Consider the following 18,240-nt stretch of genomic DNA (forward strand, 5'->3'; position numbering starts at 1 on the left):
ATTCAGCTACACACAAGTCACTGTGCAGAGAGTTCAGCTACAAACAAATTACCCTGTAGAGAGATCAGCTACAAACAAAATACTTTGCAGAGAGTTCAGCTACAAACAAATCAATCTTTAGAGTGATCGGCAACAAACAAATCAACTTGTAGAGAGATCAGCTAGAAACAAATCAACCTGCAGAGAGATCAGTTATAAACAAATCAGCTTGAAGAGAGATCAGTTACACACAAGACAACCTGTAGAGAGATAAGCTAGAAACAAATCACCCTGTAGAGAGTTCAGCTACAAACAAATCAACGTGCAGAGAGATCAACCACAAACAAATCAGCCTGTAAAGAGATCATCTAGAAACTAGACACAATGTAAGGAGTTCAGCTACAAGCAATACACCCTGTTGAGATTTCAGCTACAAACAAATCAACTTGTAGAGCGATCAGCTAGAAACAAATCACCCTGAAGAGAGATCAGCTACAAAAAATCACCCTGTAGAGAGATAAGCTACAAACAAATCACCCTGTAGAGACTTCAGCTACAAACAAATCAACCTGCAGAGAGATCAGCTACAAACAAATCACCCTGTAGAGAGATCAGCTAGAAACTAGACACAATGTAAGGAGTTCAGCTACAAGCAAATCACCCTTTAGAGAGTTCAGTTACAAACAAATCAACCTGCAGAGATATCAAATCACCTTATAGAGAGTTCAGTTACAAACAAATTGCCCTGTAGAGAGATCAGTTACAAACAAATCAACCTGCAGAGAGATCAGCTACACACAAATCAACTTGTAGAGAGATCGGCTACAAACAAATCACCCTGTGGAGATCAGCTAGAAACTAGACACAATGTAAGGAGTTCAGCTACAAGCAAATCACCCTGTAGAGAGTTCAGCTAAAACAAATCAACCTGCAGAGAGATCAGGTACAAACAAATCACCTTATAGAGAGTTCAGCTACAAACAAATTACCCTGTATAGAGATCGGCTACAAACAAATCAACCTGCAGAAAGATCAGCTACACACAAATCAACTTGTAGAGAGATCAGCTACAAACAAATCATCCTGTAGAGAGATCAGCTAGAAACTAGACACAATGTAAGGAGTTCAGCTACAAGCAAATCACCCTGTAGAGAGTTCAGCAACAAACACATCAACCTGTAGAGACATCAACTAGAAACTAGACACAATGTAAGGAGTTCAGCTACAAACAAATCACCTTATAGAGAGTTTCAGCTACAAACAAATTACCCTGTAGAGAGATCGGCTACAAACACATCAACCTGCAGAGAGATCAGCTACACACAAATAACCTTGTAGAGAGATCAGCTACACACAAATAACCTTGTAGAGAGATCAGCTACAAACAAATCACCCTGTAGAGAGATCAGATAGAAACTAGACACAATGTAAGGAGTTCAACTACAAGCAAACCACCCTGTAGAGCAATCAGCTAGAAACAAATCACCCTGAACAGAGGTCAGCTATAAACAAAGTACCCTGTAGAGAGATCAGCTACAATCAAATCACCCTGAAGAGACATCAGCTACAAACAAATCAACCTGTAGAGAGATAAGCTAGAAACAAATCACCCTGTAGAGAGTTCAGCTAAAAAAAACCACCCTGTAGAGACATCAGCTACAAACTAGACACAATGTAAGGAGTTCAGCTACAAGTAAATCACCCTGTAGAGAGTTCAGCTAAAACAAATCAACCTGCAGAGAGATCAGCTACAAACAAATCACCTACAAACAAATCACCTTATAGAGAGTTCAGCTACAAACAAATTACCCTGTAGTGAGATCGGCTAAAAAATCAACCTGCAGAAAGATCAGCTACACACAAATCAACTTGTAGAGAGATCAGCTACAAACAAATCACCCTGTAGAGAGATCAGCTAGAAACTAGACACAATGCAAGGAGTTCAGCTACAAGCAAATCATCCTTTAGTGAGTTCAGCTACAAACAAATCAACTTGCAGTGAGATCACCTACAAAAACGCACCTTGTACAGAGTTCAGTTACAAACAAATTACCCTGTAGAGAGATCAGGTAGAAGAATTCACCTTGTAGAGAGTTCAGCAACAAAGAAACCACCATGTGGAGAGTTCAGCTGCAAACAAATCACCCTGTAGAAAATTCAGTTACAAACAAATCACACAGTAGAAAGATCAGCTAGAAGAGGTCACCTTGTAGAGAGTTCAGCTACAAAGAAACCACCACATAAAGAGTTCAGCTGCAAATAAATCACCTGTAGAGAGTTCAGCTATAAAGAAGAAGTCACCTTGTAGAGAGTTCAGCTACAAAGAAACCATCATGTAGAGAGTTCAGCTACAAACAAATCACCCTGTAGAGAGATCAGCTAGAAGAAGTTACCTTGTAGATAGTTCAGCTACAAACAATTCACCCTGTAGAAAGATCAACTAGAAGAAGTCACCTTGTAGAATGTTCATGATCAGTTACAAAGAAACCATCATGTAGAGAGTTCAGCTGCAAACAAATCACCTGTAGAGAGTTCAGCTAGAAACAAATCACCCAGTAGAGAGATCAGCTGGAAGAAGTCACCTTGTAGAGAGTAAAGAAACCATCATGTAGAGAGTTCAACTGCAAACAAATCACTATGTAGAGAGTTCAGCTAGACAAAGTCACCTTATAGAGAGTTCAGCTACAAAGAAGCCATCATGTAGAGAGTTCAGGTACAAAGAAACCACCATGTAGAGAGTTTAGCTGCAAACAAGTCACCTGTAGAGAGTTCAGCTAGAAACAAATCACCCTGTAGAGAGACCAGCTAGAAGAGGTCACCTTGTAGAGAGTTCAGCTACAAAAAGAAACCATCCTGTATATAGTACAGCTACATTTCAAGTCAGAGATCAGCTGCAAAAAAATATCCTGTGGGGAATAATGGGCATGTAATAAATATATGTATATAATTTGTATAATTACTAATAAAATCAAAAATAATTGAAGTATTAAAAATTTTCTTTAAGTTCTTTTCTGTGGTAAAGAAAAACAACACATGGGTTAAAAAAGCCCCAAAGCCAGGCATAGGCTGGCTTTGGGGTATACAAATACAAAAAGAAGTGATATCTAATCAAAAACAGCCAAGCTGTAAAAAAAGGTGCGGCCCCCAGAAATGCCATGGTGAAAAAAAGATGTGAAATCCAAGGTGGCGGCCAAGAAATGGCTGTGATGGTAGGTTAATGGTTAAATTTTAATAACGACAATTTAGGTGAATTTTGTGCCGCTTGGTCTTGGCACCAAATTCACCTGAATTGTCATTATTAAAATTTAACCAATAACCTACCATCACAGCCATTTCTTGGCCGCCACCTTGGATTTCACATCTTTTTTCACCATGGCCTTTCTGGGGACCGCACTTTTTTTACAGCTTGGCTGTTTATTAGATATATAGTAGCAGGAAAGAAGAACTGAGTCCATAGTGTTAGTGGTGAGTTATAGCTCGAGCCACATTTGCTACCAGTACTTTTGTATGGGGTTTGCGATAGTCATTCACTGTCAAAAATTCTCAGGCACACTGCTAATTAATGCAAATTGATCATTTTTTGGTTCAACAAACAGACCACGCATATAGTCTATTGGTTTTGTTCCATTCTGGGTCTTATAACATGCAATAAAGTTTATGGCTTCTGTGAGGTTCCTTCTTTTAACTGCGAAACAATGTTTTCCAATTGCTACAATGCTTTTCTTTATATGCATGGTTCTCTGGCACATTGGGCTGTATAGGAGGCTTCATAACCTTTTAAGACAGCTTTTAAAACAGTGCATATTGGTAGTTCATAACATGAAACATGACAATAATATGCAGCAGTAGAAATATTTGCTACGGATGACATAATCTGTGCACACAATCTAGAAAGCACCAAAGAGACAAAGGCTAGATCGAACAAGTCACCTTGTAGAGTTAGGCAATCATGCTAAAGAAAGTTCAGCTACATTACAAGCCAACTATAGTTCTGCAAAGGTACAAGCCACCCTAAAAAAGTTCAACTATGTTACAAGTCAACCTGAAAAGAGTTCAGCTAAGCTATAAGTCACTCTGGTGAAACTTTAGCTAAGTTACAAGTCACCCTATCAGGGTGACAACTTGTAATATAGTTACAGGGTGGCTTGCTAAACTTTCTACAGGGTGATTTTTAACTTGGATGAACTCTCTATATGTAGCAATACACCAAAAATTGTGGCACTTGTGGCTTTGTAATTGTGTGGCATAGCCTGAAGGTGTGTACAACCCAACTTGTGCATCACACAACATGTGTCCTACCATATTGTACATATCCCAGTCCTAAGCTGGTCTGTGTAAGCAGGAGCTTACAAGCGCTGAAGGTGCTAGCACCTGTTAACATAACCAAGTACAGCCTAGGCAACTACTGGTCTCTCTATATGGATATGTAGCTGCCAAGGCATTTCACAAAAGTTAAAACATAGCTATATCCTGAGCGTCATGTACACACCCTTGCGGCACTTATGAGCTCCTGGTGTGAGTGATGCTATTTATAAAAGTACTTACGTTTACATGCACACATAATGATACTACATAAGTTGTTCATGACTCTTCATCATTTCCTTCAGAAATATCAATATGACAGGGTGTAAGGGTGAAAATGCAGCAAAAAAAAACCTACACTTAATTAATAAAAAAAATCCCTTTGGCCCCTGAAATATTTCTCCAAAACATGCATGTTGCTGTATTGTTAGTTTCAACTCTGCATCACCTGAATTGCTTACCTTTGTTACAAGGTCCCATTATAGAATCAATTTCCATGCCTTGGTAAATCTCTTCAAAGCCCATCAGGAAACCTCAACATCCCAAGCAGCCATGGACCTTTCCCGCTTAATGGTTTTCACCACTTCTCTTTGTGTGTTCAGCCTATCAACAAAACCAACTGCTATTTTACTGGGCATGATGCGGCAAATCCACTCAACTTTATTGTGCCTTCATACATTAAAGTAGGCAGACAATTTTGAGTTTTTGGTTTCTTGAGATTGATGGTCTTTTGTTGCCTTCCCCTTCAATTCAATGCTAAAACTTATATATGCTTCAAAAATCTATTCGTTAAGGATTCTGTTAAACATTACCCCATCTTATACACTGTAGTATGCAGAAGTTACAGGGATTTGTTTGTCTCCATAATGCAAAGTCACTACAGTGGCATTCGGGGTTAAAGGGTCAAGTTGTTATGTTTTTAGATGAGTTACCCAATTAGAAGTCAAATCTGTATCCACAAAACTTGCATGCGGAGAATTTATTGATGGTTGAATGTTACATAAACAACACACTGTAGATCGATAAAACCAGCCAAACTAATCCTACGAGTTCGTTCTATGGCTAGGAATAGATTGTATAAATGTTTACTGATCATCTGATCATGACTCCACTAAGAAAACATGATTGATCACATGCGTGACATTGTAAATCGCTAAAACTAGCCAAACTAATCCTATTAGTTCATTCTACGACTAGAAATAGATTAGTTAAACACTTGCTGATATCCTGATCAACAAAAATCGCAGCGGTTTGAGTACTAGAGAAAATCGCTCTGAGCCAGACGACCAGGAAGTACAATATAACCTGGAATATAACACTTAAAGCACTGTCTTGCTTGTGTGTATGAAAAAATAGCACTCGGGGGAAGGGGGGGGGGGGGGTGTCTCAAGACAAATACAGTACTCGGCTTCGCCTCGTGCTGTGTTGGCTGACAGTTGGGCAAAAGAAGTTCATTAACATTGAATTGACAATTTGTACAACAAAGTCATAATTTCAACATTGACAGTTCATGTAAAAACAAAGCAAAGCAATGTACATTTGCAAAATGTAGAGCAGTTCATGGCTATCCACTGTAAACAAGTAGAAGGAAAATGTAAAGTTCAATTAGGGATCATAGAAAAAGAAGTAGGGAAATAAGAGAGGTCACCTACACCTGCAGATATACTAGTGGACATTTTAATCCCTAATATAGTCATGGGTAGAATTAAATGTCCACTAGTATATCTGCAGGTATAGGCAATTGTAAAGTACCTTGCTTCACTACTTTTTTTATGGCACTAATCCCTAACTGAACTTAAAATTCCTTAATTACTTGTTTGATAACTTTTTTATGACTAGTGTATCTTTGATTACACTATTAAAACAATTACTCTATTAGAGTATCTATAAATCTTTTTATGAAATGGTAGGTGAAAAGTATAGTGTTTCTGAGATCTAAACCAAAACAGCCAAGCTGTAAAAAAAGAGTGCGGCCCCCAAAAAGGCCAGGGTGAAAAAAGATGTGAAATCCAAGGTGGCGGCCAAGAAATAGCTGTGATGGTAGGTTAATGGCAAAAATTTTAATTACAACAATTCAGGTGTATTTACATTGCCTCCTCCACCAGGATTCGGCACCAATTCACCTGAATTGTCGTAATTAAAATTTTTGCCATTAACCTACCATCACAGCCATTTCTTGGCCGCCACCTTGGATTTCACATCTTTTTTCACCCTGGCCTTTTTGGGGGCCGCACTCTTTTTTTACAGCTTGGGTATTTTGGTTTAGATATCACTTCTTTTTGTATTGCAAGCCAGAAAGCCAGGCCATAAACTGGCTGTTGTGCTTCCTTTTAACTTGTTCTTTTTTCTTTACTGCAGGAATTGTGGAACAAAAGAAGTAATTCTTTGTATAGCTTTTTTGTCTGATTTAATATTTGTATATTGAACACTGAATAAGGTGACTTTTTACATAACTGAACTGTAGCTGAAATTCTAATTGTTTGTAGCTGAACTCTTTTCAGGGTGACTTGTTTCAAGCTGCACTCTGTAATTTGTTTCTAGAACATACTTCTACAGGGTGATTTGTTTGTAGCTGATTCTCTATAGGGTTACTAACTGGTTTCTAGCTGATATCTCTACAGGGTGATTTGTTTCCAGCTGATATTTCTACAGGGTGATTTGTTTGTAGTAGATCTCTCTACAGGGTGACTTTTTTCTAGCTGAATTCTCTACTGGGCGACTTGTTCCTCCTAACTGATCTCTCTACATGGTGATTTGTTTCCAGCACTTATACTGGGTGAAGCTGATCACTTGTATTTAGCTGATGTCTCTACAGGGTGACTTGTTTCTAGCTACAGGGTGATCGTGTTCGTGGCTGAACTCTCTACAGAGTGATTTGTTTACAGTTGAATTCTCTACAGGGTGATTTGTTTGCAGCTGAAATCTCTACATGATGGTTTCTTTGTAGCTGAACTCTCTACATAGTGACTTCTTCTAGATGATCTCTTTACAGGGTGACTTGTTTCTAGCTGATCTCTCTACAAGGTGATTTGTTTGTAGCTGAACTCTCTACAATTTGATTTGTTTGCAGTTGAACTCTCTACATGGTGGTTTCTTTGTAGCCAAACTCTCTACAAGATAACTTCTTCTAGCTGATCTCTCTACAGGGTTACCTGTTTGGAGCTGAACTATCTGCAGGGTGATTTGTTTGTAGCTGAACTCTCTACAGGGTGATTTGTTTGTAGCTGAACTCTCTACAGTGTGATTTGCTTGCAGCTGAACTCTCTACATGATAGTTTCTTTGTAGCTGAACTCTCTACAAGATAACTTCTTCTAGCTGATCTCTCTATAGGGTAAATTGTTTGTAGCTGAACACTCTACACAGTGATCTGTTCGTAGATAAACTCTATACAGGGTGATTTGTTTGTAGCTGAACTCTCTACAAGGTGATCCTTCTAGGTGAACTCTCTACAGGGTGATCTGTTCGTAGCTGAACTTCCTACAGGGTGGTTTGTTTGCAGTTGAACTCTCTACATGATGGTTTCTTTGTAACTGAACTCTCTACATGTAGGTAACTTCTCTAGCTGATTTCTCTACAGGGTGACTTGTTTCTAGCTGATCTCTGGATGACTTGTTTCTAGCTGAACTCTCTATAGGGTTATCTGTTTGTGATTGAACTCTCTACAGGGTGACTTGTTTGTAGCTGAACTCTCTACAAAATGATTTGTCTCTAGCTGATCTCTCTATAGGGTAACTTGTTTGTAGCTGAATTCTCTACAGGATGGTTTCTTTGTAGCTGATCTGTCTACAGGGTGACTTGTTTCTAGCTGATCTGTCTACAGGGCGACTTGTTTCTAGCAACTCTTTACAGGTGATTTGTTTGCAGCTGAACTCTCTACATGGTGGTTTTTTTTTGTAGCTGAACTCTCTACAGAGTGACTTACTTGTAGCTGAACATTGCACAAACTAACTTGTTTGTAGCTGATCTCATTAGGTTAGCTAACTTGTGTATACAGATGAACTCTCTACTGGGTAGTTTCTTTGTAGCTGAACTCTCTACTCAGTGACTTGTTTGTAGCTGAATTCTCTACAGAGTGACTTGTTGTAGCTGAACTCCCTACAAAATAACTTGCAGTGTATATAATTTTACAATAGAGTAAATTAAAAACGTATAGCTGAATGCTATATTAGGGTGACTGTTCTATTAGAGTATCTCGATCTCGCATTTGCTACACATAGTTGGCTTTCGAATCATAACTCAGTGGTTTGTATTCCGATTCTTCTGTACTACTGCAAGGACTTTCTACGATAATTATTCCAGCTGCACACTGATTTATAGCTCATTGCTCTAAGTGGTTTGCCTGGTAGGCGTGAAAACTAATAGTTTTTTATTCATAAAAATCGATCGCGTAATTGTGACACAGGTTGGGTTTTGTGTCATATCTTGATGGCCTTTAGCTCGATTGTTTTCAAACCACAAAAAGGTACTCCTACGATAGTTACTCCATCTACATAACAATTTTCAGCTCATTCCTTCAAGCGGTTTACCCTGTGGGCGTGACAGACCTTTGACTTTATTTTACGCGAATAATCGGTCTTAACTCCATGAATGTTCATCGGATTTCTACCAAATTTGGTACTGAGATTCGCCTTAATGAGCCCTTTAAGTGTGCCAAATTTCAGCCCGATTGGAGCACGCATTTGTGTTTTATTGTGGATTTTGCAAAGTGTGCAAAAAGAAGAAGAAAAATACGAAGAAAAAAAACCCTAACTTTGGCCGCTCGTATCTCGGAAATGGCTATAGCGAATTTCTTCAAATTTGGAATGTAGACTCCCCTACCTAGCTGGCAATTCTGTAGCAAACTTGGTTTCAATCGGATAAGAGATCACAGAGCTACAAAGGTGTGAAAATCGCATTTTCTTTCTTCATGTTAATTTACTCACGGTGTGACGTGCCGGATTCTTGGGCCGCACATAGTGTGTCTTGATATACCTGTGATGGATGGTAGTTACATGCAATTGCATGCAAACTGCTGAAATGTAGTGGTACTTATGGCTGTTTGCTATGATAAATTATCAACACAGCCAATAACACAGCTACTGATATAGCTGGACTGCTACATACTGAGCTAAGGTTAAAAGGGTGTATTGAGCAAAACCATAGCAACCTATTTAGATGTGCCAAATAACTCATCAACTTTAGTATCTACTGAAGATGGAGTTACTTATGGTCTTCAAAAGAAGCAGCTTCTGTCATTTTAGATGCGTATGCATGATCAGTAGAGATGTGCCGATTATTGGATTAGCTAAAATATTGAAGGATTTTATTATTTATTATTAATTATTATTATTATTACGAGCGCATCAGCTGGTATCCCAACTGGTCATCAGCTGGTTGTTCACTGCATGACGCCTAGAGCGCATATCCTGCATACAAAATACATGGTTACAAACGATATCAAGTTTTTATTGTTAGTCCCTTCCTTTACTAAGAAAGAGGGGTTAAAAAAATTTACGGAATTTTTTCAATGATACGCAAGTATTTCACCCAATGTATTCAATGCTTTATACTGTAAATTTAGGCTTGTGTGATTATGTCCCTTTTTCGCAGATCCGGTCACATTTGTGGCTTCTAAATCGTCTGGATTATGCAATAGAAGCCAAACCCAGGCATAGAGTAAAGAAATGGATAGAAACACATGTTACTAAAAAGTAGGTGAATATTTGATTTGTTTAAAAATCTGTGTAGTGCAAATATCGGATCAACTATCGGTTATCGGCTTCTTTTGGTGATATCAATATTGGATATCGGCAAAACCCATATCAGCACACTACTAGGAATGGTGCTTTATCATGAGTACTTATATAGGGTGGCAACATGGGCATAAGCTAGGGTTCATGATGGCAGAGGCAGGTTCCAGGTAAAATATACATGCTACTTTAAAATACACATAATTACATAACACTGTCAAGCAGACTACAACAATAATGGAGTCTCTGGTCACTATAGTGTAGTCCTATGACCTGGACAATGAAACCACAACCTATTATTGGGCACTCATAACTGATTGATTAACCGATTAATTGGCAGATAATTTACTTTTGATACAAAACCACCATTGAACGACAAAAAGCCTTGTTTACACCACACAGACTGAAAATAATAACATTTGCTATACAGTTGTAACAATTTAATCAAGAAATGCACTTGACGCATTTACACTTTCGTAATGTTCTCTTGTAATCTTGGTGTAGTGGATAAAGGTTTTCATGAAGGAAATTTAACCGTTCCGCACACTGTGGTGTTAAGCAAGCTCTTTTTTGAGAAATGGCATTTCCACTAATGCTAAATAGGTTTTCTGATAGTACTGATGTTGCCACAATGCAGAGAGTTTTCCTAGCCAATTTACAAAGTGTAGGATAAATAGATTTATGGTCTCTCCACCAGTGTAGAGGTTTGCCAACTAGATCAATTTGTGGCTCAATCCTATACTTAGCAACTTCAGCACAAGCCTGTTCATTTATTGACATAGTTGTTCTCCTGTCAGAGCCATTGCTACCAAGTTTTTTACCTAGCACTTTTTTCAATGGATGTACTTTTCTCTTTTTCTTAGGTGGGGCCTCCACAGCAAGTGAAGAACCTTCTACATCTGATGTTTCAACAACTTCACAGTCATCTGCAGAATCAGCATTAGCAGTGGTTAGAGTGACATTTATCTTCATGAGTTCACAAACTTCATTTTCTACATGTTTAATAACACCATCCATCGTAGCTCTGCTTAAATGTGTGAGGGATTTAAATCATGGGTCTAGGAATGAAGCAGTATTCATAAGAAGAACTAAAGATGGCTCAAAGTATCTTTGATTTAAATCCTCATCAACAGCTGCCTTGACTGATTTTATTGCTCTAGAATCACCATCCTTTTGTTCAGCCTTTTCTTTTAAATCGGCTAAAAGTGGTCCAACGCATAATAACGTGGGATATTGCTGACCACTAAGTATTTCTGTGAAATCTTTAAATGGTTCAAGAAAAAGATACAAATCCTCTAGTATACGCCACTCAGTTGGAGAGGGTTCCAAATAGTGTAGCTCTCTTCTTGCATGAAAAATAGCCACAAGAGCTTCCTGCTGTTCAATAACTCTACCAATCATTACATACGTAGAATTCCATCTCGTGCATACATCTTAATTAAAACAACACTTTTAGCAAATGATTTATTGCAAACAATAATACAAATTAACAAATACGTAATTTATTTAACCTGTATTAGCTCATGTTGAGGAAGGCCTAGCTGTTTCTGCTTACTCTTTAAAGCCTCAGAATCAAGCCTTGACTTGTGGAAATGTGTAACTATTTTCTTTTCCCAAGCTAAAGCTGTGTGCTTCTCGTGAACATCCAAGCCATCCTGTACAGCTAGGTTTAAACTGTGTCCAGCACAAGAAATTGCTGGCAACAACAAACAATCAATCACAGCATTCCACATTGTCTGTTGTAACAGTAACCACTTCCTTTTCAATGTCTATATTCCATTCTTTAGTGCACTCCTTTAAAATGTCAGCAATATTAATAGCCGTATGCCTACCAGGAAAATTATGTCTGACAAGATTTCTGTAATGCATCACAAATTGGTTATCGATAAAGTGGACAGTCATTGATATGTAGCCATCACCAGATCGAGATGTCCACATGTCTGTCGTCATTCCAAGATAAGACACACAATATCCATTTCTTGGCAAACACTCTGTTTGGTTCTACAATACACCTTTTCAATCACAGTATCCATAGTATGGCGACATGGAACAACATATCGAGGTTCTGCTACCTCCATTAGGTTTAGAAACCCATCACCATCATCAGTGCTCACTGGCCTCAGGTCTCTAACAGTAAATTCTGCGACAGATTCTGTTAGCATCTTAGCTCTGGCTGAATTAGGAGGCAACTTTGCAACAGTCTGTGACCCTCCATGTACTTTTTCTATGAAACGATCCATAGTGACACTTGGCTGCCCCACTCCACTAGGCTCATGACTCAATAATTCACTGTATCCGATTGGGTGCATTGCTCGCAGATGGTTCCACAGATTTGTTGTGCCACCACAGTTTGATATTTCCGTTTTACACAGTGTACACGTAGGCTTTGTACCAGCACTAGATTTTACCTTGCCAGTCGTAGCGTCTACTTTGTATCCAAAGTAAGTCCATACTGGTGCTACCTTTCCTGGAGGAGTCTTCAACTCAATACCACCGCTTGCCATTATTAAAAACTATCGAGAAACCGTAGAAACTTTGAGAACAAGCCAGAAAATGGCACTGAGTAGCTCACATGTGTAAATCACGTGATCTGTGAATTAATCGCCGATTGTGTCAGTGATGATGATAATCAATCGGCCATCGTAACAATCAGTTGATGATCGATTAAATTGACATCGATTTGCAGGCCTACTATAGTGCAATTCCAAAGCTAGTGCTCTTGTGGGTTCTCGTATGCCTACAAAATTCCAATTCCAGAAATCAGAATTGACAAGCTTGAGACATACCATAAAAATTGTTAGCAAGTAGTGTAGCCATCTCATTCTGGTGATATTTTATGGCGTGCAAAATAATGTCCAGACACCAGACAATTTCTAGTCAATTACACCATGTGTCAGGCCATAATTGAATTTGTCCAGAATTAGTGTCCTTTCAAAGTGTAGCAGAGTTTATATAGGGCTAGGAGGGAGGGCAGACATGATGGCATTGACATGTAATTAAATTATTTGTTTTTGGTTTGTGGTGACCACAAAGGCATTCCCATGATAACTCTGAAGTTAACAGTTTACTGTGTTGTGCCAGCCCACTTGTCCTGTCTCAGTCCCCTGTCCTACTTGAATAGGTGATCTGGCCTTTTAATGTGGTATACTACAGTAGTTCATGTATCAAACACAGCTGATGAATGCAGATGAATTTATAGCCACTAAAGGTTTCTGTATAATTAGTTTGCAATTTCACAATGATCAACATAACAATTATTATAGTAAAATTTTTTGTGGTCTAACAGCAATTTTTGTGTGTACACACAAATACACAATGCAGTGGGTAGTTGGAAAAGGCGGATACAGCTGGACGCGGACACGGACACGGACATTTTCAAAAAGCACTTTTACATTTATGTAACAGTTATTTTTCATACCTAATGCTGTTTTTACAGCAGTCTTCGCTTTGAGACCCAGGCGTTGATCCTTTCATAGCGCTTATCCATTTATAAGCGCACGTGTGAAGGACTAGACCAGCATGCCAAAGACCATAATGGTGTTGTACACATGTTCTAAAGTCTAATACAGAGTTTTATAGTTGTAGAGATTAGCTTGTATGCCCCATGCAACTTAGCTTAGCAGGCCAAATCCACAATCTTACGCCTTTTAGTATAAGGCGCAGGCGCTTATACCGAGTGTTGAGGATTTCAAGGACCTGGCCTACGAGATTAAGTTGGGACATGCTAGATTAATCTCTGTGACTCTGAATTAGATTTCTAGAGCACGTATACAACACTATAATGGTCTTTAGAGTGCTAGTCTATCCTTCACACATGCGCTTATAAATGGATAAGCGCTATGAAAAGATCGACGCCTGGGTCTGGAGGCGAAGACTGCTGTAAAAACAGCGTTAGGTATGAAAAATAACTGTTATATAAATGTAAAAGTCCTTTTTGAAAATGTCTGTGTCCGTGTCCGTGTCCATGTCCGCGGCCGACCGTACCCGCCTTTTCCAACTACCCCAATGCAGTTTCTTGATCTTCTTTTATTAAAGCAAGGCTGGCTCTGGAGGGGGGGGCTCAAGTAGGCCATGCCCACCCAATATTTTCCCAACTACAGTAAACTTGACTAGTATGTAGTAGACTGATAGTATGAGAAGCCACACGATTATGCATGTCAAGTATGCTGCTTTTTCAGTAAAACTTACACTCGAACTTACCAAAACTTCTTGTAAACTATACTAAGCACTAGTCTGTACTGCATGAAATAGGTTAGAGAACTTAGATACTGAGCTACAAGTCTACCAATCTCTCAAAAACGGTAAAGTCTTGGCAGGAGTATGCATCAAAATATTTGTGGGTGCCCTATTGTCTTTGTAGTACAATTTAGGCCACGCCACTATTACAATAACAGTACTGTGGTCATTATTCATCTAGCAACTGGCCAATAACCTTAGATTGAATGCTTATACATGCAGCTGCTAATGAACGAATTCAGTGTAGTTAATATCGCCAATTTTGCCAGAGCCAGCCCTGTAAAGGTAAAAAAAGATTGAGATACTCTAATAAAGCAGTAAGGCAACAGTCTAATATAACAACCACTTAGCTGTAGTGGAAACCCCTTTTCAAAATATCTGTGTATTCTGCAGGTAGTCAGTAGTTTGTACTGCATTTAATGGTATGCATTGTTGCTGTGTTTATCACACTTACAATCATTTCCCATATAAACACTAACCTGGACAAGTGACCCTGCTCACTGCAACGTCCCTACCACAACCACTTTCCAGTACGAATGTGTATGTTCCACAAATATCTTCAGTAGGAGTAGGAACAGGACCAACTCGAAAGAGTTCAGTAGGAGATCCAGCAATTTCCAGAGCATCTTTGAATACCTTAACACCATTAATTTTTGATGTATTACACATTATATCGCTTCCATTAAACTGAGGACAAATTATCTGAAAGATGAAAAATTCAAATGAATCAAGCACAAGATCTTGTCCACACGTTACTGAACGTATTGGACCAGTTGGTGTCACTGTTCCACTATCACTTTCCAAATTAGGTGGAACTACCAAAACAAATATATAAAACTGAAGCACATTTTTAAATTGTAATTACCGCATATATCTGTACAGCGTGTTACATTAAAGCAATTTCTGCCGACAACACAAACTTCACAAGCATAAAATCCTTCTGTTCCAACTTGAACTGGGGTACCTCTAAATGTATCAGTAATTATCATAGACCTGTTATCTGCAGCTATTACAACATTAGTTACAGAGTTATTAGTTATTGGCCTGCCATTCTTATACCAAGTCACATTGGCAATCCCCCCTCCATCCATAACTGCCTGATCAATCACTTGCCCACAATCTATTTCAACTCTCATATTATTCGGTATCGGAATTGGATCATCAATGAAGGTAACAAAAGACATATTGACAACTGAAAAAAGCAATGAGTAAAAGATAAGTGAAGTAAGTATGCAAGATACACTCTTTGTAAAGTAATTAAATTTAATTGTCAAGTTATAGAGCAGCAGTGCAATCATTATTATAAACTAACAGGTGCATTAGCGCAAATAATGAAAACATTCTAGGTACACATAATTATGCAGCTCAGGGGTTCTTGTTTATAGTTCATGGTCTTTTGCACCTTATATTAAACAGAAACAATAATTAAATAAAAATACACTAGTTATCACTCTATAATAACTAACTTATCACCCAATGTTTTGTTTACCAGTAAAGCAAATAACCAAATAAGGAAATGTCATAAAACACATGCCATTTCTGGGGTGGTAATGTAAACCACAAATCCTTATTTTGACTTTCAGTCATAAACTCTTAGTTACATGCATGATCATCATTTGTGATCAAAAAATCTGACAAACTGACGTAAGTCTAAATTTTACAGTAAACAGTATTGATTACAATTACTGAATACTTGTATATTATTTTAAAAATTTGGTAATATTTTAATCGCTTTGTTCTTTGTGAAGAAAAGGTCTAATGGTAAAAACCTGAATATAACCATTTTAGTATACATGTGCCTGTATTTTATTTTCATTATACTTGTTGTACAGATCAATCTTTCTGTTGTTGCTGCTTTGTAGGACTGTATTTCCAAATGTTATTGGGAAACTTTACCAGAGCACACACTTCGCTAAGTAGATTATAAATTTCAAACAGTATGGTAGTAACTGTATATTGGGGATCAGTACTATTATTATAAGTAGAAGGAAGAATTAGGAGTTTTAAATAATAGTTAGACATCAAGAACCAGGGTTCTACGGAATTTAGAAAACTTGAAGGCCCTGGGCTGTAGCAAATGAGCACAACAAGCCCTCTACATTTCCCTACATGGCAGGACATCAGTGTGGCTTTTGCTACCCATTTAAATGCCCATGTATGCATTGTCAATGTTACAGGCGTGTGCTATGTTTTGAAGTACTGGACTCAAGCAACTTGACTACAACTGTTGTTGTGCCTCAACAGCTGCTTGTAAACAAGTAATGTAGTGTTGATTAGTATAAACAAGCCCACTACACCTCTCTCTAATTCAGTATGGCTGTTACTACCCATTTAAATGCCCATGTATGCATTGTCAATGTTACAGGCGTGTGCTATGTTTTGAAGTACTGGACTCAAGCAACTTGACTACAACTGTTGTTGTGCCTCAACAGCTGCTTGTAAACAAGTAATGTAGTGTTGATTAGTATAAACAAGCCCACTACACCTCTCTCTAATTCAGTATGGCTGTTACTAGCCATTTGAATGCCCACGTGTTGCCAATGTTACAGGCACGTAATTATCGTGTTTCATAACACCTCAGAGCATGGTTTCTATTGGACATGAGCGTGGCTCTACAGGATTTAGAGACCATGTTTTCAGCCAATCAAATTTCAGTATTAATACTATCAAACTTGCCATAGTCTAAGTTGAATTAGGGATCAAAATAGAAAAAGTAGCGAAACAAGGGAATAGCTAAAAAGTGGTGAAACAAGGAAGGTTGCATAATATACCTGCAGATATAATAGTGGAGATTAAATCCCTAAACTTCAGTCTATACCCATGACTGAATTAGGGATTAAATGTCCACTAGTATATTTGCAGGTATAGACAGTCTTCCTTGTTTCATCTTTTTAGCTATTCCATTGTATTACTATTTCTTTTTTTGATTTCTAATCCAAACTTAAAATTCCTAATTTTCCTTCTACTTGTTTGTTTACTTTTTAAATTAAAAAATTATACAAATGAACCAGCATATATACCGCATTAAAAGTGCCAGGAATGCCATAAAAGTAATTTTGTGTTGGAATGCACGTCCCAACAATCACAGAAAAAGAGGTGGCCATTACGCTTTGTCTTCAGCTATGCTCTCCCATTACACAGCATTACAAATGAAGAACAGCACAAGAAACATCTCTGCAATCAATCCAGTCACTATGGAAATGGCATGCAATAAGCATAATAGTCAACACAGCCACGGGGAAGCCACATCATGCTATCGTGAATTGACACATTGCATTGTCAATGAAAAGAACTGGAACACAAAGGAGGAGAAAGGAGGATAAAGGCAAGTCCATGATGTGTGCACTGTATGTAATGCGCGGTTGGCAAGAACGCACATCTCAAGACAAAGTGACGTTGAACAGTGAAGAAATCAAGTCTGTAGCTTAATCCATTGTCGAGTTATCTTAGCTGGAGGCATCAGTTAGTGGTCTGGCACTGCTGACTCTATTTAGGCATTTATAAGTGCCCTGAAAATAGAGTCTGGTCTGTCTAGAATCAAGGACTTGTGCTACCATTACCGACAACTGGTGCGTCCAATCAAATCGCAGTATGCCAATTAAATGCATTGTGGCCACACGATGTGAGTAAATACTGGGATGAAGTCATGAAATGAAAGTTGCATGAGTTCTTTTTGTGCAGGGTGAATAAACCAGGGACAATTTTCCATTTAACATTCATGTGTAATAGACGCCTTCCCTTAGAAAGTAGAAATATTGCCTCCACAGCCTAAACATCAACCGCCCATACAAAATAACTGATTGAAATCCCTAAAGCATCACTGTCGTGATTGGATTCTTCACTATTTGTGATCTCTAAATATGTTTGCTAACGCAAGCCGCAGTGTAACTACGCATTCCTAAGCACAAGTCCTGAATGCTAGATAAACCAGACCCTATTTTCGGGGTGCTTGTAAGCACCTAAATAGGGTCAGCAGCGCCAGACTTATCAGTT

At 38.4% G+C, this 18,240-nt stretch overlaps 1 protein-coding gene across 7 annotated transcripts in view; it reads right to left on the reverse strand.

Moving 5' to 3' along the window:
- Positions 1 to 18,240, reverse strand: part of LOC136238938 (hemicentin-2-like) — an 80,485-nt gene that overhangs the window by 48,980 nt on the left and 13,265 nt on the right. For all 7 annotated transcript variants that reach the window (XM_066029651.1, XM_066029652.1, XM_066029648.1 and 4 more), the window contains exons 3-4: positions 15,113 to 15,439; positions 14,727 to 15,062 (exon numbers count right to left, since the gene is read on the reverse strand). In XM_066029651.1, coding sequence (XP_065885723.1) covers positions 14,727 to 15,062; positions 15,113 to 15,439 — 663 coding nt within the window. The remainder of the gene's footprint in view (positions 1 to 14,726; positions 15,063 to 15,112; positions 15,440 to 18,240) is intronic.

The sequence above is a fragment of the Dysidea avara genome, chromosome 11 (assembly GCF_963678975.1).
Source record: "Dysidea avara chromosome 11, odDysAvar1.4, whole genome shotgun sequence".
Taxonomy (NCBI): Eukaryota; Metazoa; Porifera; class Demospongiae; order Dictyoceratida; family Dysideidae; genus Dysidea; species Dysidea avara.